Source organism: Marmota marmota, unplaced genomic scaffold, assembly GCF_001458135.2.
Source record: "Marmota marmota marmota unplaced genomic scaffold, marMar, whole genome shotgun sequence".
NCBI lineage: Eukaryota > Metazoa > Chordata > Mammalia > Rodentia > Sciuridae > Marmota > Marmota marmota.
Window position 1 is genome coordinate 11,649,384 of NW_026000211.1, and position 27,630 is coordinate 11,677,013.

Below are 27,630 nucleotides of genomic sequence, written 5' to 3' on the forward strand. Positions count from 1 at the left end.
ATATATACATATATATATATATATATATATATATATATACATACATATACACACACACACACACACATATACACACAAAATCATGTTTTCTTTATCATTAATTTATTGAAGGACACCTAGGTTGGTTCCATAGCTTGGCTATTGTGAATTGAGCTCCTATAAACATTGATGTGTCTGTGTCACTACAGTATGCTGATTTTAAGTCCTTTGGGTATAAGCTGAGGAGTGGGATGATTGGGTCAAATAGTGGTTCCATTGCATTCCATACTGTTCTCCAGAGTGGTTGTACAGGTTTGCAGTCCCATCAGCAATGTATGAGTGAACCTTTTCCCCTATACATTCATATTTGATAGGAACATTCTTATTTAACTAAAAATAATTCTGGAAATGGACATAGAATCTCAGAGATTAATAGTAATGCATGATACTATAAAGTGAAGATCTTTTTCTTACTCTGTATGCATAAAGAATAACTTCTTTGCTTTATAAAGTAACATGTTATAGTTGATATCATGGCTATAATTATTAGAAAGTTTCTTCCAAGATAGAGAAGACAGTATTATGATTAGCATACATTATTGAGTCATATTTATTCCATAAAAATATTATAAATCAAGAGTTAAACATGAGGGAAGGGGATATAGCTCAGTGGTAGAGCACTTGACTAGCATGTACAAGGCCCTGGGTCTCTGAGCTCAAGCCCTAACATTAAAAAAAAAAAAAATGCTGGGCATGGTGGCACACACCTATAATCCCAGCACTTGGGAGGCTGAGGCAGGAGGATCATGAGTTCAAAGCCAGCCTCAGCAAAAGCGAGGCACTAACAACTCAGTGAGACCCTGTCTCTAAATAAATACAAAATAGGGCTGGGGATGTGGCTCAGTGGTCAAGTGCCCTGAATTCAATCCCTGGTGCTCCCCCTACCCAAAATTAACACCCATGTGTAGTACATAGTAGCTATTGAAAGAATGAATATGAATGTATAAACGTAAGAAAAGGTTTGGAGAACTATATCAAATTATTAGTGGTAGTTAGTAATATTTTTTTCCTTGACATACTTCTGAATCATTCAAATAGTTTTAAAAACAGCATCTGAATTATCAATTAAGGGGAGGACAAAAAAGCAAAAGCGTTTATAGGAAGAGGAGTGAAAAGTTGTAATTTTTAAAAAGAACCATATCTGGGATATGACTCGGTGGTAGAGCACTTGCCTAGCATGCATAGGTCCCTGGGTTTGATCCCCTGCACTTAAAAAAAAAAAAATGAATCCATGAATATAGACTTCGTCACCACATTGGTGCCTCCCTGGATTGTCTGGTTCCAGCTGCCTGTCCAGACTGTCTGTTCTTTGAGATCTTGCTCTTTGACCCCTGCTTCATGAGTTATTCCTGTTTTCTTTCATCAGACCTTAAACCGGAAATGATCCTTTCCACTTGTGGACAGTGCTTTCTTGTGGTACCAGAAGTTATCGTATCACTGTATAATTTCCCCCACGAGTTTCCTGCCCAAAATTGTACATGTGAAGGCCCTTTTCTGAAATTTAAAAAAAAAAAAAAGTCTCCATTATCAGTTGTAGTTGAGCTTTTGTTTATCAGTCTATAAAGAATGCTTTTGGGATTCTTGTGGATACCCCTAGCAGTAATGGCCCAGCAGCTGCTCCTGCTACCGCATGAGGCTAGGAATGGTTGTCTTATCCTGGATTAGGAGCTGGTGTACATGGTGAATACACTTATGAGCCAGCAGATCAAGACAGATTAGAGAAGGGTGCTCAGCAATATCAAATCTCCACGCCTATTTATGTTGTCAATAAAACCAGTCTGGACTTGTGTCTGCACCTCTATGTATTTTGTAGATGAAAATTTTACCTATCAGAGGCTCTACAAGAAACCAGAGTTCCTAATGGATTGTATTGCAGTGAGCAGATAGGACAGTAGAAATGATCTTGAAAAGAACGCAGATGATATTACAGAGGTAACACTGAGTGGTGTGTCGTTTTCACCTGCAGAGTAGGATTCTCCTCCGTCCTGTTGATGGCATGCTTTGAGGATTTTCACAGTGTCTGTCTGTGGTGGTGACAATTTCCTTTTGTCCTCATGCTCTCTTTAGCTGTGTCTGGCAGGACAGATGTTTGTAGATCTGTGAGCCTCTTTGCTTTTTCCTCAGTTTCCTGCCTTAGCTTTCCTTCCCTGGAGCCTGAACTTACCTCTCAGTGAAAGGCTGATTCATATTAGCACATCCACAAGTCCTGCCTGTCATTCATTCAGCAGATACTCATAAGCATAGATGATGGGGATGCCATGGGAGGCGTGTGAGCTTTTCATTTTATTTATTTGTTTAATTGCCAGATAGAAATTGTATATATTTATGGTGTACCCTAGAAGGAATAAGTTCAGGAGTTCTGTTTTACAATATGGTGACTATAGTTAATTATGATGTATCATATATTTGGAAATTGCCAGAAGAACAGACTTGAAGTGTCCTCACCCCAGATGATAAATATGGGAGGGAATGTACATGTTAATTAGCTTCATTGAGCCATTAAAACCTCATGTTGTAGGCTTTTTTTTTTTTTTCACTTCTAAAATGCTCCTCTACCTGTCTTCTTCAATAGGGTAGTGATGGTGCTCGAAGGTCCGCACTTCTTGACAGTGATGAGCCTTTGGTGTACTTCTATGATGACGTCAGGACGCTATACGAAGGTTTCCAGAGGGGTATTCAGGTGTCAAGTAAGCCTCCACTGCATTTGTGTGACTAATGCTTAAATGTTGTTCACAAAGAAAGAGTTACCTTCTTTTTTCGAAAGGAACATTTGCTCTAATCTCTCACCTACTTAGCATTGCTCAAGCCCCTCTGTCTCTTCCTGTAGTTTGTCCAGAACCAGCCCCAAAGCTCGCTGGACCCTCCAGGTGTTCCCTGTGGTCCAGGAGGCTCCACGGCCAAATATGTCCCCTATTTTATGGAGCTCCTGAAAGACTGTGAGGTCTCCTGCAGTAAAGAGTTTGATGAGGTCAAATCCAGCACTTTTCAAGCTTGCGGGATAAGACTGTATTTTGAGAAAGAAATACTGACATCTCAAGGAAGAAATACTGACATCTCAAGGAAGCAGAGTTCTGTAAAAAGATACACTGGGAATGGGATTACTGCATTGGCTCATAAGATTACCCTTAATTATTAACTGTGATGTTAAGAAGCCTGCTTCCTTTCCAACCCCTCTCCCTTGAATATATCCCTCAAGCAAGACCACCTCTGTTGTCTACCACCCGCAAGACTCCGTGCATTTTTTTTCTTCCTGATCATAAAGCCTAGTCTTTCCACCCCCATCCAGGGTTGATGAGGTATTTTCTCCCCGCAATACTAGGAATTGAATCCAGGGGAGCTTTATCACTGAGGCATGTCCGTAGCTCTGTAATCATCATCATTATTTATGTTGAGACAGGGTCTCACTAAGTTGCCTAGGCTGGCGCCAAACTTGTGATCCTCTTGCCTCAGCCTTCTGAGCTCCTGAGATTATAGATGTGCACCACCACACCTAACTCATGAAGTATTCTTATACGTCTTTAAAAACTCATATTGCACTTCACCTGTTCTGTAAAATCTTCCTGGTTTGTTTTCACTCCTTTTGCCCAAGTAAGGCACATCTCCCCTTTTCCCTCCCAGTACCTCATGCCTGCTTCTGTAGTAAAAAACCTCATGGTACAGAGGTGTTTACCTGGCATCCTGCCCCATCATCCTGTGCTCCTGGAGAACGGGGCAGCCCTCAGTGAGCTCTTCTGTGACCCATGTGTTACAATGTCTGCACACAGTGGACACTCCATTAGTGTTTCCTCCATGAAGGAAGGAATGCCCTATTTTGTTTTAGTCATTTCATTTTTTCTGCTTTTACCAGGTTCCTGTATAGAAATGGTTTCTGGGATCCATGCTTTATTATTTAAATCTTTTGTTTGTTAGCTAGATTGTAATCTTCTTAAAGTCAGGGACTAGGGGATATTGCTTTCTCTATCCTCCATAATCCCTTGCAAGCAATATGCACTCAAGAAGTGCCTTGGGTTTTGTTTTTTTTTTCTTCTTCTTCTTCTTCTTGGTACTGGTACAGTTGGATTGCTCAGCTCATTGCATTGAACCTAGTCCTATAGCAGGTTCACCAAGCTCCACCACAAAGGGAAAGCAGACTTACCTGCTTATTATTTAATTTATAAGCTTTTTGAAAGTTAGTGTCAGAGTTTGTCTGTGATAGTAAATATCCACAACAAAAAGAGCAGCCAAGCATAAGACCTCATGAAAGTATGTGTAAAAATATCTATATATTTTTCCCGTTGTTTGCAATGAATGGTACTCACTTAGGAGAATGGAGATGCACAGTGTACTTCTGACAAATTGAGTAACTTTTTGTTGTTGTTGTTACTATGCTGTACTTGGAAAATGAAAGTTCTTCTATATATGTTTTGGAGAAGAAGGAAAATAAGTTATCTTCCTCATCTATACTGATTAAAGGAAGCTACTTTGCAAGTCACTCTTTTTTTTTTCCCCCCTGAGGACCTTTTTTTTTTTTTTAACTCCTTTTTTTTTTAATATTTATTTTTTTAGGTGTTGATGGACACAACACAATGCCTTTATTTTTATGTGGTACTGAGAATTGAACCCGGGTCCCGCCCATCCTAAGGGAGCGCTCTACCGCTGAACCACAATCCCAGCCCCTCTGAGGAGCTTTATATTCTACACTTTAATTTTCTTGGGCTGCTCTAGGATTAAAGTATTAAGGAAGAGGAAAGTCCAGCATTTGCATAAGGGGATCAGAAGTTTATAGGGTGATGGGAGAAGCCAGCCTAACATTTTTAAAAATTGCATTTTAAAACTGCACCTAGGAACCTATTTGTAAAGGTGAAGTTCCCTGTTTATAACAGCTCTCATCTAGCCGGGCAAGATGGTGCACGCCTGTAATCCCAGCAACTCAGGAGGCTGAGGTAGGAGGATTGAGAATTCAACACCAGCCTCAGCAGATTAGCGAGGCACTTAGCATTGATATTTAGCAACTCAGCAAGACTTTGTTTCTAAAGTAAAAATATAAAAAACGGGCTGGGGTTGTGGCTCAGTAGTTAAGCATCTCCGGTACCATTAAAAAAAAAAAAAAAAAAAAACCTCTTATGCCTAGGTGCAATTTAGTAGCACTTGGGGACACTAGAAAATGGTAAGGCCCAGGCCTTATCCTCATTCATTTATATCAAGATTTTGTTAAGTAGGCCCAGTATATGGAACATTTTTTAAGTTCTGCAGGTGAGCCTCCGGCTTAACCACCACTGTGCTAGAGCTGGAGACGGCATGCTTTTCCTGTAAAGGGCCAGACAGTAAATATTGTAGGCTTCTTGGGCTCTCTCACTGCAGATGGGCAACTGGAGCCCCAGACAACATGTAAATGAATGAGTATGGCTGCGTGCCAGGGACACCGCATTTGCAAAAACAGGCAGTGGCTGTAGTTTGACCTGGCTCTTGGCTGTAGTTTGCCAATCTTGGTTCTTGAGGAATAAAATAATGTCATTTTATATGGTCAGTGTATTTTTCCCCCATCTGAAAACAGCATCTGATAGAACTTGTTAGTCTTGTACTGCCCTGACTTTGTTATAGTCTCTGTCAATTGAAGAGGGTCTGAGAATAAGCCCTTTCTGTTTTCACCAGGATGGTTTTTGGGGGTGGCAAAGAAGTCAGTGTCCAGCTTGTGTCTGCCCGTCTTCATGGCTGGTACTTCAAACTCCAGGGTATACATCCAGGTCATTGGGACCAGGCTCCTTCCTTCCCTGTGCTTGCAAGTCCCCAAAGCAAATGAAAACACCTTCACACATTCAAACCTGAAGCAGTGAAGCTAGGTGTGTAGTGATCTCTTTCTGCTTCTTTGGTACCTACATTGGAATCAGAACACATCCTGATATTTCTTAACTTTTGTTTTCACAAGTGCACCTCTGTTACCCCTCACGTTGCATCTTCTTCATTCATGTTCATCAGCAATCAAGACTTCACCCATGTGATTAGGGTTCCACGTGAGCCTAGCTGATACATTTGGTCATCAGAATTTGGGCACATAAAAAATGGGATTTTCCTTTTCATATTCTGAGTTAGGAATTTAAAGTTGAATTTTTAGAAAATTTGAGGAATATCTCTTCTTGAAAACTTATGCAAGATCTGCTTGCCACTTGTTTACTGACTCCTAGTCCAAACCAATAGGGTGCTTAAAAAGAATTTCACAAGTTTGTCTTTAAAAGTTATATTTGCCTTTTCTTTTCTATTTATCCCCCTCTCCTTCCTTATTTAAGAAACAAAGCAAATAAATCAAAATGCAGGAAGAAAACATTTCTAACCAGAACTCCTTGTTTCTAATTTGAAGGCTAAAGTAGATTCTACCTTATATTTTATAGAATGAGATAAGATGCAGATTAAAACACAGGAATATTTATACATCTAAAGCCATCTTGCTTTATCATTGTTTTTTCCTGTTTTAGATAATGGCCCTTGTTTAGGCTCTCGGAAGCCAGACCAACCCTATGAGTGGCTTTCCTATAAACAGGTGAGTTTTCCACACTAAGAGCTATTCATGCATGCTGTAGAATGAGCTTTCCAGGGTGGGACGTTTGTGCATGTGCTGGACTAGCTCCAAGCTTTTGGATAAACATGGAGCGTTCATGGAGAAACTTGACACAAGGATTCAGTGGGGAAACGCGTGAAGTAATTTAACTGGTGGTCTAAAGCACTTCATTTTAAAACCAGTGCAGATGCATTGTGAAGTGGACTACATTTTTAAGAAAAAAAATCTAGAAACTGCCTGAAGCATGTGACTCCTCCCCAGACCTCTGGAGAAGTAGAATTACTTCTCTCTGTTTGAGGGGTACCAGTAAATTTAGATACCCCAATAGGGAATATCCCTCTCATTTTATAGACATCGAAATCATGCCCTAGGAAGAGATGTGACTCGCCAAGGTCACAGCTGATCAGTAGCAGAACCAGGATCAAAAGTGAGGTCTGCAGCCAACTTCTGTAGGGTTCTTCTAGGTATCATACTGACCCTCAAAGCTGTCCTTGGTCATCTCTCTCTGAGTGTGGCATTTAGCCCCAGCACTGCTGTAGGGAAGAGCACAGATGTTCAGAGAAGACACCTGCCATACTATATGAACACAAAGGAACTGGGGTCTGGGTATTTTTACTCTTGTCACTATCTAGGTGCCGCTGACGGGTGGCTTAACTGTTCAGCAGTTTGTGAGTATGAGCGACAGGTCACAGAGCAGGAAGCCATTACTTTTTATTTTTATTATGATTGCACCAAATCTAGATGTCATTGCTTTTCCCTGGTCCAACCCTGAGGACAGGCAGGCACAGCTGCAAGCATTTGTTTCCCTCCAGCTGTCCAGGAAACGGCTGTCTGTCAGTCAGTCCCTGGGCTCCCGGTCCCTGCTCCAGGGCTAGGTCAACTGTGACATTCATGAATACAAATTAATTTCCTCCCTCTGTGTTTTGTACAAAAGGTGTTTTTAGTAGTTGGTTTGTCTGAGGGTGTGTCTGTAAAGGGGTTGTCATTTGGAGCCGCAAAGCACAGCCGCAAACACAGGGTTACTTCCCTCCTTGGAAAGTGCAGGACTGCGCAAGGCTCCTCGGGAGGAGTATTTGTCTCTCTCAAGAGAAAAAAGATGAAAGGACTCGCCACACCTTGCCCAAGGAGCTGTAACTCAGGTGACCAGAGGGATTTCCCTGTTTTTATTTTTGCCTGACCAAAGCCAGAAGGTGGTTTCGTATCCAAATTGTAGTTTCCAAGATCCCTCGTTTCCACAAGTGGTTGAAAAACATGGTTTGTGTTGGACCCATAACACAGAATTGCTGAGCACTTTCTGGATTGGCCGGAAGGGAGAAGAAATGTCCATTGCAGATTGGATTTTCAAGGCAGATTGAAAATCACCAGGGTTTCTCAAGGATTTAATCTCTGATTTGCACACTTCAGTCAGAGACTGATGAAGATGTAAAACTGGACTTAACTGAAGCCAATTTGTAGATTTAAATCGTTTTTTTTTTTTCCCCTTTTACTAGCTCAGTTAATCTGACCTTTTGAAGTTTAAGAATCCCTCTGATATCTTTTAGAAGATAAGGACCCATCTTTCTAGAAATACAAATAGATGCATATTGTCTGAATAAACTCTGCCAGCAATTGCAGGCATTTCTCAGGTTCCAAGCCCTTAAATGCAACCAAGAGCTGTGAACGAGGCCACAGAGTAGAAGGTACTAAGCCTGTTCATTGCTACCCTGCTGTCACCCCAGCTGTGTCAGTCTGATTCCCATTGGCAGGGCTGGGATGGCACCATGTGCCAGATCCAACAGGATTCCTGGCAGGGACAGGTGTGGCTACATTTCCTATGGGCATGGGTGTGCTTTGAAAGTACTCTTGAGAATTTATCAATTGAGAATAAAGAAAAGAACGCCAAATATTAAGATTAAAAAAAAATGTTTACTTAATTGGGGGCAAGAATGGGGAGAAGACAAGCTTGGGTATATAGCACTGGCTACTTTTTGTGAATCTACCTAGTTTTACTTCTTTGTCGTCATAATATGCAAGTTTGTACTTACCCATGTTGTTTTTCACTGTTACTAAAACTACCCTGTTTGATAGGTTTCTTATGTATTTACCTAGCTACGTTGCATTTCCTCAGAGACTTACCATCATTTACTTAGCCATCCAGTCACTGGTTTCCCCACCCCCTAGAGTTTTTTAACTTCAGTTTTTTAATAATATATATTTTGAAATATATATCTTTATATGTAAAGCTTTTTAAAACCTTCTTCTAAAATTGAATTATTTACCAAGAATAAATTCTCAAGAATGGAATAACTGAGTCCAGGGATAAGAGCTTACTATTATATTTTTTTTAAAGTCTCAAAAAACTTGCTGCTTCTGTTTAGACCAAAGGACAAGTTTTGGCTACTTTGTTGTTCTTTATAAGCACAAAAAAGCACAAACAAAACTATGTCCCTGTATTGCTTCTGCGACTTTGCTAAAATAGAAAAAAGAAATAGTCAAGAAGCTAACATCTCATCATCTGTGAACCTGCCACGGTTTAAAGGATAATAATTTGCTTTGCAGAAGGAACCTTATGATCAGTTTTTGTATTTTACAAAAATTTAAAACAAAGAGCTACCTCCCCTTTTCTGCGCAGCTCTGCTTTCTGACTGAGATATGAGTCTGTCACCTAGTAAGCTTTGTTCCTTGTGAGGGGTCCTAATTCTTTTCTGATTTTTTTTTTTTCTTCCTCATTCATTTCAGGTTGCAGAAATGTCAGAGTGCATAGGCTCCGCGCTGATCCACAAGGGATTCAAGCCCTCTCCAGACCAGTTCATTGGCATCTTTGCTCAAAATAGACCTGAGGTATTAACCATTAGTCACTTACTGGACAGGGGTTTGAGAGTCCTAAACCAAGGGTAAGAGCCAGAATTCACACCTACTTCTACTTGAGACCAAATTTTTGTGGTCTGATTTCTGCTGAGAATATGACATTGTGTAATGCCTTAGAAAGTTAAATGTACAGAAACCTAAACCAGGGCTTTCTTAACCTTTAAAAAAAAATATATATATATATATCCATTTACCCCCTTATTATTAGTTTTTGTCTTTATTTTTCAAAACTGGATCCCCAAACAAAATTCTTAGAACAAATATCTAACAAAGTCTTCTCACTTTAAAGTTGGAGAAAACTTGAATACATTTTGTTAATAGAAACATCTCTTTTTTTTTTTTCTGAAAGGTCTGAAACTTTCCCTCTGGTCAGATTTCAAAATTGAAAATATTATAGGCCCCGGGGGAAAGTACCTCCCTAAGAGCTAGCCTTCCTGTAGACACACAGCCTGTTATTTGGCTATCAAGTCCTGTGCATGGTGCTTCAGGAAACCATAGTATGAAAGTGAATTTAAATGAGAGGCCCTTTTATAGGTGTTGCTTACATTGTTAGTCAACAGAGTAATGGCACAGCTGGCTTGGAAAAATTCAAGCATCTGGCTTAAATCAAATGTATTCTTATACCTTCTTGCGTCCAAAAGCATATTGGCTCAATCCCTGTTCTACTTCCTATTTTATAAATTAATGGCTTTTTGGGGTTTTATTTTCTGCCAAGAAGAAAAACAGCATTCTCCACAACTGAACTGTGACGAAGCTCATGGAATTTGGTTTCTTTCATTACAAATGAACACATCCAAAATTTTTGTGTGAGTGGAATTTTATCATGAATATGTAACTACAAAACATATTCCTTACTTCAAGAAGTAGACTCCTGGGCTGGGGTTGTGGCTCAGCAGTAGAGCACCTGCCTCGCACGTGTGAGGCACTGGGTCCAATCCTCAGCACCGCATTAAAAAATAAATAAATAAATAAAGGTATTGTGACCATCTACAACTAGGAAAATATTAAAAAGAAGAAAACGACTCCTTTCTATCTTTATAAGTTACTTCAGCTACCATTTATTGAGCACCTACTATATGCCAGATACTGTGTGAGGCACCAAGGCAACAAAGCAGCTTGGATCTTTTTCCTGCAATACCATATAAGGGAACACAGACCCAGAAGAAGAGGCTTTACCTATAATGTAGTAACTGTGGCCACAGGACAGGATTATGGGAGGTCAGTCAAGGAAGGCTTCCTGGAGATGATGTCCAGGTAGATACTTTAAGGAAATAGTGGTGAGGGGGCCAGAGGAATTCCAGGACAACGCGTGTTCACATCCAGTAGCATGTCTGTGTCAGGGAATGAAGCCCTTCACGGTGGTGGAGTTTGGAGTAACAGGATAAGAGGCAGGGAAGAGAGGGCCATGTAAGGCACATGTGCCTGAGGCGCTTGGACCTGACGTCCATGCTAGAAACTTAACATCGATTCCAGGAAAAAACAAAACCCCCACAAAATCCTACTTCCGGGTCAAGTGAGTGTGAATGCTTGTGTTCCCTTCCCACGCAGCTGTGCCTTCATCTGTATCATGTGTCCAAGTCCTACAAATAGTTTCATTTGAAAAATGCAGCCAGAGGAAATGGGGTGCCCCCCCAGGGGTCATAAGTGAAAGAGTAACCATGTTGCACTTGTCTTGAAAGTAGGTCAGCTGCCCTGGGGCAGATAACCAGTTACTGTATCATTTCTTTCCTTCATCACTTTTCTGGAGAAATCTTGTCAAAATAAACACACATATGTGTACGTGTGTCCTCCTTCCCCTGTTCCCAAGCACTGCTGCCAGGCAGAACCTCCTTAACCTCCACAGCCACTGTTTGGCCAAGAACCCTATGTGGCTCTGCATGGCCTATGGACTAGAGCTGGACTCCACCAGAGCACAGACTGACCAGCCAGTGCTTTTGATTGAAAGCCTTTGTCATCCTGTGTCCTTCTCCCAACCCACTTCCAAACTGTGCTTCTTTTGCAAAGGGCAGACTCAGGTTCTTCCTGGCAAAAGTGTTGGCAACTTCCTAGAGCCTGTGATAAGCGTTCTCCAATGAGTCTCTGTCTTGTACTGTCAATGACCTTTCTGCACTTGCCTCCATTCTTCAGACAGATTGTAATTTTTTTTTTGATGGACACGATATCTTTATTTATTTTTATGTGGTGCTAAGGATCAAACTCAGTGCCTCACACGTGCAAGGCAAGCGCTTTACCACTGAGCTACAGTTTCCAGCCCTGTCATTTCTTTTTAAGAAGGGAGCAAGTGTTTCATTTCCATTTGAATCCCTTATAGCACCTGGCACAGAGTAGCAGATACACAGAGTATTGTCCTCTTTAGAGTGATTGCTATATGACATCTCGGTTTCTCTCCCCATCCTTTTCTGTTTAGTGGGTGATTATTGAACAGGGATGCTTCGCTTATTCAATGGTGATCGTTCCCCTTTACGATACCCTTGGAGCTGAAGCCATCACGTACATAGTCAACAAAGGTAAGTCTGTGACCTTTGGCTGGATACTGGCCTAGTTACTGGTTAAATTCAGTGTCTCTGCAATTGCACATCTGATTGGACAGGGGTTTACATATGTACTTTTCCATTCAAAGGATGCAGTACTTACAGTATCCTTGTGTCCGATACCATGCAGTCGAGCTTTTGGTATCCTAGAACTTATTCTTTTTTTTTTTTTTTTTTAAGAGAGAGGGAGAGGGAGAGAGAGAGAGAATTTTAATATTTATTTATTTTTTTAGTTTTCGTCAGACACAACATCTTTGTTTGTACGTGGTGCTGAGGATCGAACCCGGGCCGCACGCATGCCAGGCAAGAGCGCTACCGCTTGAGCCAAATCCCCAGCCCCTAGAACTTATTCTTGACCATCTCTCTTTGTTTACAGCTGAGCTCTCTCTGATTTTTGCTGACAAGCCAGACAAGGCCAAACTCTTACTGGAGGGTGTAGAAAATAAATTGACACCAGGCCTTAAAATCATAGTTCTCATGGACACCTTTGGCAGCGATTTGGTGGAACGAGGCAAGAAGTGTGGAGTGGAAGTCATCAGCATGAAGGCAATGGAGGTGAGTCCCTCGCCCACCCCACTTCTCTGAAAAGTTAGGCATGACATGCAGTGCCACCATGCAGTCCCCGTGCTGGCCAGTTGTCTTTGCAGCCTGGTAAAGACGTAAGGCAGAAATTCCTTCTTTTTGGTACCTGGGATTGAATCTGGGGGTGCTTAACCCCTAAGCCACATCCCCAGCCCTTTTTAATTTTTATTTCTTTCTTTTTTTTTTTTAATTTAGAGACAGTGCCTCTCCAGGTTGCTTAGGGCCTCAGTAAGTTGCTGACACTGGCTTTGAACTTGAATCCTCCTGCCTCAGCCTCCCAAGCTGCTGGAAGTTCAGGCATACACCACTGTGCCCAGCTAGAAACTCCCATCTTATCACTGAAAAGAAGGATTCTGTGGCATGCCCCATGTTAGTAGTACATCACATCTCACAGGAGTTCTCACTCAGTGAGTTGCAGTGCCCGTATTTATTCCAGAGCACTGGCAGGCCATGCCAGTCAATGCCAGAGATATGAATTTCAGCTCAAGACAGTTGTGGAAGTTTTAAGTTTGTCTTCTTTAGCTTCAGGGTCTTTTCCTTACTGATTTGTCTCTGAAAGTGAGCCAGATACAGAAATCTGCCTCATGGTTCTTTTCCCCAGGTTGACTTTATAGAGTCCTGGTGAATTTCCAGCATAGATGTTTGATTTGGCTTGTTTTCATACTCAGGATCCACAGTAAGCCCAACTTTACAAGTAACCATTCTAGGAGAGTGAGTGTGGTCCGTGTGAACTGATCCCTCCAATTGGACTTGGATTAGAGTTCAAGGGAGCTGGCAAGAGAATGTCTCTTTACACACATCATAGGAAATAGTAGGCTAAATAGAGGAAATCATGCTCTTTCTCTGAAGACATTGTAAGTATTTTTATGAAACTATTATAAGTAGGGTTCTAAATTTTTATTTATAATTCTCTCCCTTCTACAAAGACTTTGGGGCTACAAGGAAGGACCTAGAGAGCCTTTCCTGAGGAACCTTGCAGTCGTAGGGAAAGTCATTGTTCTAACAGAACCTTCCACCTCATGTGTACACACACACACACAAACACACAACACAAATGCTAAGCAACCTGCAACATGACTCCATGTGCATTCATGGCTGTGCTTTGTGGTTTAATCGGTGTTTTAGTTAACCTGTTACCTAGCATCTCCCCACTTTTCTTTTTTTTACTTATAACCCCCCATCTTCCCTTCTATCTTCTCCCCCAAGACACACACACACACACACACACACACACACACAAGTAGTTTTGTCTTTGTGATTAATACATGATAAAAATCAATTTTAAAAGTTAGACATTACATCATAATATAAAGTTCATACTAAATCTTAGCTTATAAAAAACATTGTTTGACATTTACCTGCCTGATACGGTTTGTGCATTTAAAACACAATTTTAAGCAAAAGATGACGGTTTGAAACATGAATTTAAAATTGGCATTGTGGTTGATCATGGGATCAAGTAAAAGTCTATTTTTATCAGGCCAAACATAGAAACATTGGCATTTGGAAGGTTTGCATTTTTTTCAGTATTTTAATTACAAAAATATAGTTGAAAGAAGTATACAGGAGAGAGCCAGCCATAGTCCCATCGACAAAGTTTATTTATTAAAATATCAACAAATTTGCTATATCACATGTAATTCTATCAACCCTTTGCTGTACACATTCATCAATACATTTTTTATGCATTTTTCAGTAGGTTACCGATTTCATTTCCCCTAAATACTTAAAAGAGTGTTTATTATTAACTAGAACTCAGGTTTATTTATGGCTTGTTTTTAACTTCAAAATGGCAACATTTTTATTTCTTTTATTTTTGGACATAATGCCTTAATTTTATTCATTTATTTTTATGTGTTGCTGAGGATCGAACCCAGTGCCTCATACATGCTAGGCAAGTACTCTGCCATTGAGCCACAACCCCAGCCCTTGCTATATTTCTTTTAAATGATGACAAGGCAGAATTAAGGCTATGAAATGTCAATGGGAAATGATGCTCTAATTTATCCAATATTTATCCCTCAAAAATAAAAGCCAAGTTGCTTTTTAACTATTGCTTTATTTTACTTGATGTCAATTTTTAAAGAATTCAAAATCTCCAGAAGTTATGTAAGAATTTTGGATAGATGAGTAGAAATTTAGAGCTCATAAAGATTTATTTTGAAGAAAGATTTACAGAATTATCATTGCTTGAACTCCTACCTTACTTCTAATTGGCTATCAACATATCTGTTTTTAATCGTCGTCTTTCGTGTATATAATTTAAAATGTGATTAAGATTTAAAATCCTGTGCCTGGTGAAGCCCGCTGAGCCTGAGCACACCCATCTAATTTCCATTTTATAATAGACTGCTTGCTCCATGTGCTCACTCAAGCTGTTCAGTTTTAATAGGAAAAGATTATAAATAGTTCATTTTGGGAAATTAATGGATATGAAAGTGCCTTAATGTAGCAGACTGAGCCACATCAGCGATAGTCCCTGGAAGCCTGCATTGGCAACTGCTGCATTCCTTTCTGAGGAACCTTTCTATAGGAACCTTTGTGTCATTCGAGGAAATGGTTTCTGTTGTGGTCTGATTTATAATGGGAGGCTCTTAAGTTCTCTCCCCTCTCTGTGAGTGAAGTGCAGGTATTTGGACCTTACTTAAAAGGGTAGCAGCTAAATCTGACAGAGGTTGGTTTCTCTCCCCGGCTGAAGATGTCAGTTCCACAGAGCCAGGTGGTCAGGTGGTGCTGCACTCTGAATCAGGGAGGGTGCAGAAGATCTGCTGTTCTTTGGTTATTGCCGAGAGCAGGCCTTCTTAAAGGCCATAATAGGAAATATGAGTGAGCACCAAAATACCATTTAAAAAAAGACTCTGATTGCTGTCTCTTGAATAAATTCTAAAAATTTTCAAAGGCCTGTCCTATTACCTCTTAGGTAGTTTTTTGTTGTTGTTGTTGTTGTTTATTTTTATGTGGTGCCAGGGATTGAACCTAGTGCCTCACACATGCTAGGCAAGCGCTCTACCACTGAGCCACAACCCTGGTCCCCTCTTAGGTAGTTTTATAGAAGAAAGGAGATAACTAGAAAATGGATTCTTAGAATCGTGAATATTTTAGTTAATTAAAAGTACTATAGTTTATTTAACGTAAAAATTATGATGTCTTTGAACTAGCTGGGAGTGTACTTCTCAGGAAAGGCAGCTTCAGATGACTTCATGTGACCTTACTCTTTATAGTTGGACAACGATTCCACTTAAGATTTTTTTTTTCTTCTTCTCTCTTGTAATCAAGGACCTCGGAAGAGCCAACAAAAGGAAACCCAAGGTACGTACACTGTTTTAGACCATGTCACAACCCTCTCTGAAGTTTACAATATCTAGTCATATGGAGATTATTAGAAAGTTTGGGTGATAATTTATGTCTGATCGTTTTCCATTTTGATTTATACCATTTTTTTTTTTTAATCTTCAGCCTCCAGCACCTGAAGATCTTGCAGTAATTTGTTTCACAAGTGGAACTACAGGTAAATTTCAAGATGGAGTTGCCTCTGCGTGGTATCTGGAAGTCTGTACTCTCAACCCCGCTTTTTGAATGACTTATTAGCTAATTACAGGTGGACTGAAAGAAAGCGAGAGAGACAGGTGGTTCAAGTGCTGTCTTCTTGTTGCTCTCTTTGATGTTCTTAGGGCCGTGTGTTCACACAGACATGTATTGAAGGTGATGTTAGGGTCACCCATCTTGCTAGGGCAAACTATTGGTTGGTGTCTCCTGGAAATAAAATTCTTGATTTTTCTTCTCTTACCGATACACGCATCTGCTAAAATTTGTCTATATTAACGAGGATTGTTTAAAGATGACTTTAAGATAGTAAGTTTCATTGAAAGGATTACAGGTTACTCAAGAATTGAATGTTACTCAACATTTGTCTCTCATGGGTGGATCTAAGAGGAGAGGAATTTGAAACCTAAGTTATACAGGGCTTCTACCATTCTTTGATGAAGTGCCTGTACTTTGACTTTGTTCTGTTTTCTGTGTGCTCTGCAGGCAACCCCAAAGGAGCAATGATCACTCACCAGAATGTAGTGTGCGACTGTTCAGCTTTTGTGAAAGTGACAGAGGTAAAATTTTGGAGGGTGTCATCTCCCTTCACGTTTATTCATTGGCATTAGGCCTTCGGAGTGGAAATGTGGAAGGTGGCCACCCCCTCCCCAGGCTGGGTCCACAATGTATGTAGAACACTCTGAAACATGGGCAAGGTCTGAACTTCAGTAGGAACAAGGCCACCTTCTCTCAGATGGTCTTCCTTGTGGACCTACCACAAGGTATCATGAAGTTGAATTGACAAATGGAATTACTACAGTGTTTACCTAGTAAAACTATTGGATATTGTCCTGTAAATATTTCTTGGAAATGACAAAGGAGAAAGGGTCTCTTTCTGCTTTGATCCACTGTTTCACTGTTGGGAAAAATAATTTCTTTAGGTTAGGAATGAAATCTTAAAGACTGCTGAAGGGTTTTGAAATCTTATTATTTATTGTAAGTCAACTTGATTCCCATTGTAGGAGAAAGACCAAAGCCTCAAACTTCAATTAATTTCCTATAATCTTCAAGTTTGCGATCCACAGGTCTTAGTTCTACCCGGGTGGTCCTAACATAGTATGACAGACTGGGTGGCTTAAACAACAGACTTTTATTCCCCAACAGTCCTGGAGCTAATGAATTTGGTTTCTGGTGACAGTCCTCTTTGGGCTTGCAGATGGCTGCCTTCTTGGTGGGTGCTCTCCCGTCCTCTCCCCTGTGCATGCTTGGAGAAAGAGCTCTGGTGTGTCTTCTTATTAATACAACATCCCTATAAGATCAGGGTCTACCCCCAAATATGGTCATATCAGGGCCCTACCTCCAAATACATGGAGGTTAGGTCTTCAATGTGTGAATTTGGGAGGGGGATATAATTCAGTCCCTACAACCAAAGATATATTTCAATTTTGTCTTTATAAAGGTACTTATATTGAACAATATAATGCCTTTCCCCCATACTCATTTCACATTTTGCACAATTTGTTTTTGCAGTCCCTTTGAGGGTATTCTGTAGCCCTAAATTTTGTGGCAGGAGCCTGTGCTTACTGGTTTTGGGGAGTGGCTACAGAGGTCTTTAAGGTCGCTTGCCACTTAATTTTACTCCACAATAACTCTCTTAGTCCCAAATGCCTTTTTTAGTGTAATTTCTAAGCAGGGTTCAACATTTAGTACCTTACCAAAAGTAAAATTTTAGTTTCCTAATAGACCTTCAAATATAATTCTAAAATGCATGAGTTTGTTGAGGAAATTGATTACAGAACTTTATTCAAAATCAGTTATACTATCAAGGGATGTTCTTAATTTTGTAAAACCTCTAATCCTGACAATGAACATTATTTTTTAATCAGAAAAAAACAAAAATATGGATATTACTGAGTCTAATTCTCATTATGAAACATTTTCATAGTAAGAGATCCTAGTTGGGATGCAGGTCACACTTGAATACCATTAAGCTTACCACATCCAACATTTCTGGGGCTGCTGTGTTTGCCCAGAACCGGTGTTTTCACCAGTTGTCACCTTATTGAGGTTAACTCAGCTTTGAAGAGGAAAAGGGCATGGTTTGGAAGGGTACATTACTTTCTAGGTATATGACACCCTTAATGACACCCTCATTTTTCAGTTGACATGGTACAGCTGCAGTTAGCAAGAATTTATTGTGTTCATAATGAGAATATTCCAAGTACACCCTCACCGTGCCTGCCCCTAAATCAGGCCCTCTCTGAGGGATACCAGATGCCTAAACTTAATCTGTCTGTAGACCCATCATGATCAGAATATTATGGGAGATCAAATTGCTGGATACCAGATCTGAGGGTGCCTTAAACAAATTGTGACATTTTCATGGGATAAAAATGTTTATCACACTCAAATTACTGTAGATATGGGCTGGGGATATAACTCAGTTGGTAGAGTGCCTGCCTTGCATGCACAAGGCCCTGGGTTCAATCCCCAGCACCACAAAACAAAACAAAACAAAATACTATAGATACATTTGTACTATAAATAAAAGGATGTTGAAAATCTTATCTCCCCGCCCCCAACACTTTCCCTTTGCACCATAATGCGCTATTTTATGTTGGAGTGGATTTTATATTTAAGGGGCATTTGAACTTGCTGGGTAGCGGGTAGCAGATACTGTTATTCTGAAATAGAGCACACAATCCCTTAACATCCCAATTTGGGCAAAATTTTCCTTACAAGAAAAAAGTTCTGAAGCAAATGTACCTGGCCACTGAGATGACCTCCACTCTATTTGCATGAAGGATTTGCTTTTCATTTCATTCTTTGGTGAAAAAAAGTTGTAAGCCATATGCGAAAATGATTTCTCCTGTGTTGAGGTACTGTGTGCTCTGAAAGGAAGTGGGTGGTTAATGGAAGTCTTAATGCTTCTCTGCTTTGCTGGTATCTTTGCTTTCAGAACGCAGTCACTCCTTCCACAGATGATATTTTGATCTCTTTTTTGCCTCTCGCCCATATGTTTGAGAGAGTTGTAGAGGTAGGCATTTGTTTTTGTTTAGCCTGCATGCATGTTTGTTTTGTGTTCTGCTAAGTTGTTGTGTTTTACAGAAAGTACTTGCCTTGAATGCCAGTGACACACACATTTCGTTTTTACCACTTGCACACATGTATGAGCACCTCATGGAGGTAAGTATGACGCGCAGGTTACCATCCTCCAGATAAGCCTTTTGCTCATCCCCATCTTAGAAGTGGCGCAAATTATTGGAAACGGTGTTAAGTTCTTTTTCTGCGTCTGACCTAAATACCTGAATCCTAATCCTTCATTTTAAAATTAGAAACCCAAGCTTTTAAAAGAAACTAAATATGGACGCGATTCCAGGAAGAGTAATATAAAAGGAAGATTTTTATTCATTCAATCTGACAGAGTCTCTGAAGGCTTCTGTTTTTGAAAGTCCATTTTTGATTGTGCTTGTTCCTGATGTACAAGTTACAACTTCTCGGCAATACTGGAAAAGCAGGATGATGTTTAACCAACCTTTGCCTGAACTCCATGTATATAGCAGTGCAATTAATTTTAAAACTAACCAAGAGCTATCTTTTTTTCCCTTCTTGAACAATTTTGGATTTTATAAGAAAAACAGTGGGTACCATTTTTTATTGACTGAATATTCATTGAACACCAGCTGTTTGTCACACTGTGCTAGGTGTTGGGGACAGTTGACTAATAGAGAGTTGGCACTTTGGTTGACTGCGGCTCCTAGGAGTTACTGACCCCCTAAAGAACGAAGGATCACCAGATCCTGTCATGCATTTGTTACTCCACGTCTTGCACACCTCAGGATCTCATGAGTTATAAAGTGATCTCAGATCAGTTGCCAGTGTACTGTGTGACCCTAAATTTAGCTTCAGAGGTTGTGCTTAGGAGGCAGGCCTGAGCTTTTAATTTTTTGTCAGTGAACTGTGATGTATCTGTCCGGTGGTTTAAGCCAGAGAGTGATGGCACTTCCATTGCACCATCTTTTGAATCTCTTTTTCTTTTTTAAACTTAAAATAGGCAGACTATCTGGCTTCCAGTGCATCTGGCTTCCAGTACAATTGAATGAGGCAGAGGGAAAAAAATCATGCCATACACTGTAGCAGAATGACAAGCCACTCTGGCATCAGATTAGATATCCTGGCGTGTCAACTTCATATGCAGTGTGTTTGTAGAAATTTGGGGTTATATTCAAATAAAAGAAAATGAGATTTTAATCAGCCTGAACTGGAGATGGGTGAAGTTTTTGAGAATAAAAAGCCCTAAAGTTTCTGGAAGTCTAAAAATATTTGGAGTATATAATACCATGTAGTTCATTCAACAGCTATTGATCCTTAAGCCAAGATAGAATCTCTGTGATCGTCATTTAAAACAACAGATCCTAGTTTCCTACTCACTCCTGTATCTTTGGGATGATCAAGAGAAATATACCGTACTTTGGTGGTGTTTGTACAATTAACAGTAAATGTGAAAGCACTTTTTAAGAAGCTGCCTATATTTAGAAGCTTTTAAGATTTCTGGAAACTGACTTGAAACACTAACGCGGATGTCTCGTGCGTTGCCTTCTGTGTGCTGTGTGGTTCCTGCTGCAGCCATAAAGCCCACGTTGTTTCTGTTCACTCCACAGTGTGTAATGCTGTGCCATGGAGCTAAAATAGGATTTTTCCAAGGAGATATTAGGCTACTTATGGACGACCTCAAGGTGCTTCAACCCACTATCTTCCCTGTGGTTCCAAGACTGCTGAACCGGATGTTTGACCGAGTAAGTTCCCGGCAGCAAGTATGAAGGCTGGAAGGCTGGGGCCGAACTTGGGCTCAGCTCCCTACTATCTCTGTGACAGTGGACAGTCCTTTTACTGTCACGGAACTTCTGTTTACTCCTCTGTAATATTAGAGTCCGTTCACCTCATGGAACTGTTAGTAGGAGTAGGAGAGAACACAAAAGCGGTTTCGTGAAGGATGCAGGCGGGTGGCGGGAGGCCCTTTGATTTTTACAGTCAAGCCTCTGAGCATCTCATACATGAAAAGACCGTTCCCTCTTTTCCCTTTTGCCTGCCTCACAAAATTGCTAACTGGATCACACAAAAATAACGACTATGAAAGCTTAACCCCCCATGCACGAATAAAGTATGACTTACGTAGTTCCATTGGGAGAAGTGATAGAACTGAGGCAGGGGCAGAGGGGATGCCAGCCCTCTGTGGCGGCCGCACTGCTGGGCAACTGGGCAACTGCCAGAGTAAGTTATAACTGGGCAGCTTTAATCTATTTATGAGGCAGGGCTTTTCCTATCTCTGAGGATCTTCTCTTTTTCTAAATCATTCTTGTAAAAAAATTTTAAACAGCTTTACTGAGACATAATTCCACTCCCTTACGATGCATCCATTTAAAGTCTGCAACTCAAAGACTTCCACGAAAGTTCTAAATTGGCTGGTTGTAGAACACTTACATCACCTTGAAAAGAAACTGTTTACTCTTTAGTTGTCATCTACCACCTCTTACCCCCATCAACCCCTAAGCAACCACTAATCTGCCTTCTAAATCTACAGCTTTCTCAGTTCTGGACTTTCAAATGAATTTAGAGTCATGCAGTATGTATTCTTTTGTGAATGGCTTCGTTCATTGGTGTGTTTTTGAGGTTCATTGAAGTGGCACATATTCATACATCATTCCTTTTAGTGGCCAAGTAATATTCCATTGTATGGATATAAACATTTTATTTAGCTGTTCCTTTATCAGTGGTCATTTGGGTCATTTCCAGCTTTGGGCTGTTATGAATAATGCTGCTTTGAACATTGGTGTGCACATTTCTGTGTAGGTGTGTTTTCATTTCTCCTGGGTCTGTACACCTAGGAGCATAATTGCTGGGTCATAGGATAACTCTGCTTAACTGTCAGAGGAACTGCTGGCTGGTTTTCTTCCCTCTTTCCTCCGTTCTTTGTTACTTAGTGGGGATTGAACCCGGGGCCTCATGCATACTAGCCAAGTGCTGTACCACTGAGCTACATCCCCAGCCCTGCCAGATGGTTTTCCAAAGCAGCTGCATTGTTTCCATCCCAACCAGCAGTGCGAAGGTTCCAATTTCTCCACATCCTCGCCAGCACTTGTTATTATGACTTTTTTTATTCACGTCATCCCATAGTTATGAAAACCTTCTTATTTCTTGCTTCATTAGATTTTTGCACAGGCAAACACCACACTGAAGCGATGGTTGTTGGACTTTGCCTCCAAGAGAAAAGAAGCAGAACTTCGCAGCGGCATCATTAGAAACAATAGCCTGTGGGATAAACTCATCTTCCACAAAATACAGGTAACAAACAGACCCAGCTATGGTTTCTTACGTAAACTCATTTGGGTTTCAAAATTTCTATGAGGGCTATTTTCTTAAAAGATATGAAGGCAAGGGAGAGAATGGTATGGTTTTATTAATTCTTTTTTTTTTTTTTTGTATCGGGGATTGAACTCAGGGGCACTCAACCACTGAGCCACATCCCCAGCCCTATTTTGTATTTTATTTAGAGACAGGGTTTCACTGGGTTGCTAAATACCTCGCTTTTGCTGAGGCTGGCTTTGAACTTTCAAGTCTCCTATCTCAGCCTCCCCAGCTCCTGGGATTATAGGTGTGCTCCACCACGCCCAGCTGGTTTTATTAATTCTGATACATGTCTAAAGATTAAGGGCAAAGTCATGAAGTAAACCATCTCAGTGTCCAGGGTGCATCTATACAATATTGTAGTTAACTAGTGAAAAAAGACTCTTTTTGAGTCTCCATTTTGATTTGACCAAGTATGTCATTCTTGAGGTAATTATTTTTAAGCTTGAGTGATGAAGAATGTGCAATGACATTATGTCCCTCAGTAGTGTCCAAACTGGTAGTTTCCATAAATCTGCCACCATCTTGTTTTAATTCCTTAAAATACCTGCAAGGAGTGGCTTAGTTTCATACTTGTTGGGAATGAATGGGTTAATTCTGGGCAGAAACAAACAGGATTCCTGTGTGAATACCTGTGGGTTCTGTGTTCCCAGGGGGAGTCCCATCCAGTGCCACCTGCAGAGGTAGGTTAGGGCACAGGGTCCCAGGCAGATATCTTTGACGGAGGAGCCCACTGACTTCCAAATACATAACCCTCACCTCCTTCTTCTCTCTCCACTTTGCAAGTCGAGCCTGGGCGGGAAAGTCCGGTTGATGGTCACAGGAGCCGCACCCGTGTCCGCCACAGTGCTGACGTTTCTGAGAGCAGCCCTTGGCTGCCAGGTGAGGCCCTTCATGGATCATTCAAGTCTTTATATAGACCAAGTCCTCTTCCTTACCAACAGTCAATTTGTTTCTCTTTTGTGTGTTGTCGATTTTTAAAAATGGACAAAAACTATGTGTTTTTATGGTGTGAGACATGATGTTTGATATAGGACTACATTGAGTAATGGCTAAATCAAGCAAATTAACATACGTGTCACCTACTATACCCTTTTACGTGTGGTGAGAACACTTAGAATCCACTTTCTTAGCGATTCTGGAGTACAGAACACATTATTATTAACTAGTGTCAGGTTGCTGACAGTAGGTCACGTGAACTTTCTCCTCTTACCTGAAAGTTTCTGTCCTTTGACCAATGTCTTCCCAGTCCTTCCCGCCCTCCACTTTGCGTCTGTATACTATTTTTGTTTGGAAGATATATATTATACTAGATTGTTTGGAGAAATAAGTGTACGTTGTAGTTGTGTGTGTGTGGTTGTGTGTGTATACATATACATACACAAACATATATAATTTCACCATAGGCAGGGAATATGGATGGGCTGTGTAATTTTTTCTAGGATAGGACTCAGCCATACCTTTAGAGTCAGGCAAGCAGATATAGGAACACACCTTGCCTGCAAACCATGCAGAGAACCTGTTTGAAAGGGGGAAGACAGGGGAATGTATTAACGATAGGACATGTGCAGGTCACACATATGAAGTGACAAAGTGAGAGTGCTCCCAGGTAAGGAGTGACCAGTCACAAGGGGGTCTCCCTTGCTTGTCCTCATGGACGACGGATGACGGCTGGTGTTTGGCATGCAGGGGACGGGGAGATGTTTGGGGGCACGTTGTGCTGCTGGGTGAAGTTCACTTCACAATCAGCAATTACTCAGGAGTTAGTGGAACTTGATTACTTGTGCACTTCCTGCAAAGGCTGACTGTCCCCCCCGTTAATAATGTCTCCTCTCTTGGTGACCCAGTTCTACGAAGGCTATGGACAGACCGAGTGCACGGCCGGCTGCTCTCTCAGTGTGCCTGGAGACTGGACAGCAGGTAGGATTGACGGAGGGCCATTTTCAGAATCTTATTCAAATGGGGTTATTGAAATGTTGGAATTGGGTTAATCATTGATCAGTTCATTAGCCAATTTAAACAAGTGTTAAGCCTCAGGTCATTCAGCCTTGAGGCAGACAGTCTTATAATTCAGGCAGCCACGTGGAAATGCCCTTCTGCTCCTGTGGCCAAGTGTGGTAGCATTTTGGGAATCTGACCGTAATGCCAGGTGGCAGTAAGTCTTTGTCTGGATCCTACAGGCTACATCTGAGAGAGGATGTCTGGCCTCGTAGGGCTTGCAGGTAGCAGATTAGGGTCTCATCATTTGCTGGTAATTTTAATCCACACATATTTACACCATGGTCTATGCTATGTATTGGGACCCTAGATAGGAATAAACACAAGTTCTTTTTCTCAAAAGGGAAAAAGGGGAGGACAAATACACAAATAATTGACTGAGCACCTGACATGGATAAGCTTTCTTGATGGATGCTTAAGATGGACATTATGTGAGGGTAATCCCAACAACATCCCTGTGAGATTGGTACTGTCTCCTATGAGAGGAAATTGTCGATTGTTGCTTAAATAGCATGTAAATAATTACACAGCATTATCTCTTGGAACCAGGATTCCAGCCTGAGCTGACTGCACATATTCTGTGCTTTCCTCTATGCCATGTTGGTAGTGTATTCTACACTGCAATTAATAAACTTCCCTGATTTATTCGGTGTTTTATTCATATCAGCACTACCTGGTAATAACAGGTAACATACTTCACTGGAATGAATGCTGATATATGGTGTTTGTTTCATTTTTAACCTCAGGTTCCTTAACAGCCAAAGAATTTGGCATAGTGATCTCTAGATGTTAAAATTGTTAAGACATGGGCATTGTTTGCAATGCTCTTTAAATGCATCTGATATCTGTCATTTTTGTTTTTGGAAAAGACAACCCAATCCTAACACCCTTTGACAAGAGAGGTAAATTGACAGTGGAAATAAGCACTGTCCTGTCTGAATAAACTTAAAAGTGTAGAAAATGTTTGTCCGTACTTAAGGAGATAAGACAGTATTGGTCAGAATCAGATGGTGCATGACAGAATAATCAAGGTTTGCCAGAGCTGTGTATATTTTCTCAGAACAGGGACATGAAGTTTGAGGGCTGGGCAAATAATGAGTGTGGTCAGTCAGATCATAGAAACCAGGTAAAAAAAAGTTTTAGAATGCTTCCAGGTATTTGTGCTAACTAAATTAGTTGCTAAGTTATTTATACTTTGAAAAATAATTCAGAGCCTCAAATTTGGGTAAGGTCCAGAGGAAATTTTTGAATATTTTCATCTGTCTTCTTAAATTATTTTACCAGGGAGAGAATGGCTGTAATTGCAGAAGCCAGAAGTTTGTAGCAGCTTTATGATGACTGAGGCTTGTTGGTTATAAAAATGCTTTGTCCTGAGGATATTAGCCGTAGCCACAGGAATGATCGTTCTCTTATTTAATTAATGCACAGGCCATGTCGGTGCCCCCATGCCTTGCAATTTTATAAAACTTGTTGATGTGGAAGAAATGAACTACTTGGCTGCTAAGGGCGAGGGCGAGGTGAGTGAAACCCCGTTGGTCACTGACCCGCATGGCCATCTCCCATAATAGCTGGCCACTCTGAGGGCAGCGCCTGTTCCCAACACGGCTCAATAAAGCTGTTGAGCTCAACTTTATGGGTGATCTTTAGAGTCCAACAGGGTTCTTATTGAAGGTACATTTGTGTTTCACTCCCAAGGGGTCAGAAGACAGACGCTAATGCCTGCCTCCTGCCAGATATGCAGGGATTTGGGCTCCAGAGCGATGCAGAAGCTCAAGTGGCCCAAGTCCTCAGGGCAGCACATCTTCTGTTTGCTGATTGCCCTGGATGCCTATTAGGGAGCCACTGTACTGGGTGGAAAGCCTCATTACTTGAAAGTGATTACATCCCTCTGGGGGCTTCCAGCAGCTTTGTGTTGGAACCTAGGGCGGCAAGCATTCGCCCTGTAATTTGATGGCAGTGGAGGTAACAAAGGGACATAGGGACCTTGGAGGTGCCTCCAGGATCTTGATGGTTTCTGGTAACTCCCTCTGGATCCTGAAATTCAGGGCTTCCTAGCTAAAAGTGGGGACACACGCATACCCCTGTTGTTGGGAGAAGCCCCAATACATGCTATTAACAGATTCTTTTTTTTTTTTAAGGTGTGTGTGAAAGGGCCAAATGTATTTAAGGGCTACTTGAAGGACCCAGCAAAAACGGCCGAAGCTTTGGATAAGGATGGCTGGCTGCACACAGGAGACATTGGAAAGTGGCTGCCAGTAAGTTGTCAGCTCTTCTTCTCACACACAGTTTTGTTCCCTACGGGGGAGAAAATATCCACCAGATGCACAGCTGCCATGAAGCAGTGACACCCTCCATACTCTGTTTCCCTTTTCACTCGTTGAATGGTACGTTGTAGACAGGCTCATACTCTGACCATAATTGTTTAGGAATTTGACTTTAACGCTAGCAAATGTGTTTTGTTTGGATGCTTAACATTAAATTCTGGTGGCTGCTTCCCACTTGAAATCCAACAAGAATGGCATTTTAAACTATAAGTGCTGCGCCTTGATAGTGGAAATTCCCACAGTCACTTTGTGGCAGGCAGTCAACTGACACTTCCCAAAGAGCCAGGAGTAACCCGGTCTCCCCCAGGGATGATGAAGGATCTGGAATCCTGCCTTAGTGTAGTAAACATTTCTTGAGCCCTTACTTTGTGCAGAGCATGGTGAAAGATAAGTCTGTGCCTTGCTCTCACAGAACTTGACTTGTGGGCTAGGGATGTGGCTCAGTGGTAAAGCGCCTGGCATGCATGAGGCTCTGGGTTCAAATCCCCAAGCACCAAAAAAGAACTTGATTCATGGCCAGTCAAAAATGTATGTGCTTGTGGTACGTATACATAATGGAATATTACTCAGCCATAAAGAAAAATGAAATTATGGCATTTGCCTGTAAATGAATGAAACTGGAAACTATCATACTAAGTGAAATAAGCCAATCCCTAAAAACCAAAGGCCTAATGTTCTCTCTGATGTGTAGATACTGACTCACAGTAGGTGGTGGCGATTCACTGGATTGGACAGGGAGGATTGGGGGATGGGAAGGGAAAAGGCAGTAGAATGAATCGGACATAACCTTCCTATGTTCGTATATGAATACCACTAGTGTAACCTCACATCATGTCAGCCCATAAGA

At 41.0% G+C, this 27,630-nt stretch overlaps 1 protein-coding gene across 6 annotated transcripts in view; it reads left to right on the forward strand.

The window, feature by feature from the left end:
• The window catches only part of Acsl1 (acyl-CoA synthetase long chain family member 1), a 61,690-nt gene that overhangs the window by 29,708 nt on the left and 4,352 nt on the right, over positions 1 to 27,630 (forward strand). For 3 of the 6 annotated variants that reach the window (XM_048791903.1, XM_048791905.1, XM_048791906.1), the window contains exons 3-18: positions 2,612 to 2,726; positions 6,489 to 6,553; positions 9,290 to 9,391; positions 11,826 to 11,925; positions 12,326 to 12,504; positions 15,808 to 15,840; positions 15,988 to 16,039; positions 16,561 to 16,634; positions 19,016 to 19,093; positions 19,165 to 19,242; positions 20,718 to 20,852; positions 22,264 to 22,398; positions 23,248 to 23,343; positions 24,309 to 24,381; positions 25,888 to 25,976; positions 26,598 to 26,714. In XM_048791903.1, coding sequence (XP_048647860.1) covers positions 2,612 to 2,726; positions 6,489 to 6,553; positions 9,290 to 9,391; positions 11,826 to 11,925; positions 12,326 to 12,504; positions 15,808 to 15,840; positions 15,988 to 16,039; positions 16,561 to 16,634; positions 19,016 to 19,093; positions 19,165 to 19,242; positions 20,718 to 20,852; positions 22,264 to 22,398; positions 23,248 to 23,343; positions 24,309 to 24,381; positions 25,888 to 25,976; positions 26,598 to 26,714 — 1,521 coding nt within the window. The remainder of the gene's footprint in view (positions 1 to 2,611; positions 2,727 to 6,488; positions 6,554 to 9,289; positions 9,392 to 11,825; positions 11,926 to 12,325; positions 12,505 to 15,807; positions 15,841 to 15,987; positions 16,040 to 16,560; positions 16,635 to 19,015; positions 19,094 to 19,164; positions 19,243 to 20,717; positions 20,853 to 22,263; positions 22,399 to 23,247; positions 23,344 to 24,308; positions 24,382 to 25,887; positions 25,977 to 26,597; positions 26,715 to 27,630) is intronic. The other 3 variants (XM_048791901.1, XM_015486162.2, XM_048791902.1) reach the window with 2 other exon arrangements.